We start from the raw sequence: 2,876 nt of genomic DNA, 5'->3' as shown, positions 1-2,876 counted from the left end.
GTATGTTTTTCTTACTGTGAGCCATTAAGTTCGTTGAACTAAAATTGGAATTACATTCAACTGAGCTCCAACAAAATGTAATTGTCATGTTTGCATGTCTTATTTGTTTATTGGAAAGGTTGTACTGTGACGTTCTCTTATTTCAAGAATAATGTCATAAAATGGTCTTAAACTTTGTGTATTCTGTCTCCCTGAGGTTTTTACTAGGGAATTCTCCTGACAACTTTGTAGATGAATATCAACTATAAAATAAAGGGCTGCCTGACTCATTTGCTGGATCAAGAGTTCCTCAGTCTACAAGATGGGGTTGCCAGGTTCTTTGTCTCAAGCCTTGCCTGCCAGGTCACCAGCTTTGGCATCAGCCAGTTTGAGTCCCTACTGCCACCGAGTGCCGACCCTACGTACTTTCTGGAGGCTCTGCGGCTCCTCATCCGGCTCAGCAGTGAATGAAAAAGCAAAGGAAAAAAGTGCAACATGTGATTTTAACAAAATATTCATTCTTAATGAGAGAATTTGCTCTTTCAATAAAGTTAGTTGAAAAAAGGTGGGATTTCCATTTTGTATTTAAATCTTTTTTTATATTAAATATTAAGACAAGGTTTGATCATGAATTAAATGAATAAAAAAACAACATTTAACCAACACCTGGGATATGAAATAATGCTAAATTTATTCCATGCTATTTCAAATAACATAACAAAAGTAAGGTTTTATTTAGTAATTTTTTGTTTAATTTCAAACACAAAAGGGAAAAAATCATAGATTGTAGTAGAAAAGCTAACGTGTGTGAAAAGGAGTAGGGGTACGCTTAATAAATCCTCGCCCCTCTCCAGTCAATCCATTTGCACCATGTATATTTTTTATTTCTTTTTTTATTTAAACTGCAGCAGCCAGATAAACATCTAAATCAACTGGTGGGCGAGTTGGAAGCTCACACAGACAGCCTGAAGAGGGCAGCAACGCGATGCGCCGTTGCTTACTCTGATCAAGCGAAGAAGAGGGTCGACTTCCGGGTTTTCCGGCAAATCAAACTAGAAATAAAGAATTACGGTCGTATTTTATTTCCCGATTTTTGTTTAAGAAACGCATATTGGGAAACGGGAAACCGTCCGATTTCCGTTTTTCGATTTTCAATTGTCAATCTTCAGCCCGTAGTAGACCAGAAACTGTATAGTATCCACGTGACCGCACAGGTGCAGCGCCGTGTTGCCTTGGTAATCTGTAGCCAACAGATCGGCCCGAACTTGTGCAGGAGGCGACATATTTCCACGTTCCCCCGTGCGGCGGCTAGGTGGAGGCCCGTGCGGCCTCGGTTGTCGCGGATGTTGGGGTCGCAGCCGGTTTCCAGGAGCCTCTTGGTGAACGGCAGGTCTCCATCAATGCAGGACTGCAGCAGAGGCACGCTGGTCTGCGACGAGTCGTTGATGAAGACATAGGACATGTCCGAGTGGGTATCAGAAAAGTCCAGTGTACCTGCATGGATAAAAGAGAGGACGCCTGAAAAATGAGCGGCGGAACATGCCAAAGAACACAAGAGAATTCAAGGTGTCCAGAACCTTTCATAACAAAAATCCACAGTTGCCATCATGACAGCAATAAAAAATAGCCATGCCATCGGCGGGGCTGACGGCAGGCAGACGGGACGTCTGGTCACCAGCGGCCAGAGTGAAGCGACAGGAGGATGCCCGCCTGCCACTTGTAGACGGCGTTGTCGGAGATCACGGCCTCCTCTGCCAGCCAGTCGAAGAAGAACTGCAGGAGATCTGGAGAGGAGAACAATGTCAGTTTGTTGCTTCTGAAAATGCTTTTGTTTATGTGGAATCGAGTTTAACGAGCCGGTTTCACGTCAAAGTAGGAGCCTTTTAATGCAAGGTGAAGATTTCACTGACACGTTCAGCATGACTGCTTCAAAACACTGCTAGAATAATGCAACTACTCAGGATTAAACGAAAATGCTTTTCTTCTTCCTTATACTCCAAGTTTTACCACTCAAGTATCACGCCTTATTCTCCAATAAAATAAAAAAAAATGTAAACAAATGGAGGAAAATCATTTCTCCCCACATTTGATATTGTATAAGCTAAATCATACGACTATTTAGAAACTGCTTAGTGAATTCACTGCAAGTGTCAGTGGTGCTCGTGAAACTCTATATAATGATCCAGAGAAATGAAAGCACCATGTGGTGCCCCCCAGCTTTGACTGCAGGAAATAAAACCCTGCTTCTCTAACTCCTGTTTAGTCTGTATTTTTGTGGAAAAAAAATAAATAAATAAATAAAAAGAAAGTGTATGAAAGCTATCTCTCTACGCGTCGTTAGAAGTAGCACACGGGGATGCAGCACTTACATGGAGGATGCCCGAGGGTGACGTCCAGCGCTTGGAGAGCATAAAGAGCCTGCAGCTGTTGCTCACTGCCCATGTGAAGGTACTGGAGCAGGACCGTCCGTCTCTTCTCCATGGCGCTCGGGTCCAGGAAGTACTTGCCGTGAAAGGCTGCGCAGCAAAGCAGGAGGAAGAGTGAGTGCATGCCGAGCGGCTCCAAAGTGGAGATACTTCAATCGGCGTTGCTATTAGAGCAGAACACAAGAGGCGGTGGCGAGCTTACCTATAACTGCTGAGCGGCACACAGCGGTCATCAGAGCCCTCAGGAAGGACGCCGACCTCCTCTGACCTTCGTCCAGGTTCGCCTGATAAACAGAGCCGAGAGGAAGAAGAGCAGTGGTAAGTACAGACATCCTTTAAAACAAAGGGTCATAGAGCGTTATATATGTATAAATGTAAATGAAAATTAGAAATTATAATCCGCATCATCATCATCATCATCATTGTCATCTGCTGAGTGAACTACTGGCCTGATGAGCAGCAAATCATAAC

At 43.7% G+C, this 2,876-nt stretch overlaps 1 protein-coding gene across 1 annotated transcript; it reads right to left on the bottom strand.

The window, feature by feature from the left end:
* Positions 1-1,130: 1,130 nt before the first annotated feature.
* On the bottom strand, positions 1,131-1,462 carry LOC308128172 (ankyrin repeat domain-containing protein 46-like; the record flags this gene model as incomplete). Its single annotated transcript, XM_080493857.1, is given in 2 exon segments — positions 1,131-1,237; positions 1,240-1,462. Coding segments are annotated over 2 exon segments (309 nt in total). The 5' UTR covers positions 1,442-1,462.
* Between the last annotated feature and the right edge of the window lie 1,414 nt (positions 1,463-2,876).

This window comes from Lipophrys pholis (genome assembly GCF_963383615.2).
Source record: "Lipophrys pholis genome assembly, contig: SCAFFOLD_29, whole genome shotgun sequence".
In the NCBI taxonomy this organism is placed as follows: domain Eukaryota; kingdom Metazoa; phylum Chordata; class Actinopteri; order Blenniiformes; family Blenniidae; genus Lipophrys; species Lipophrys pholis.
This window is presented reverse-complemented; position numbering and strand designations above follow the sequence as displayed.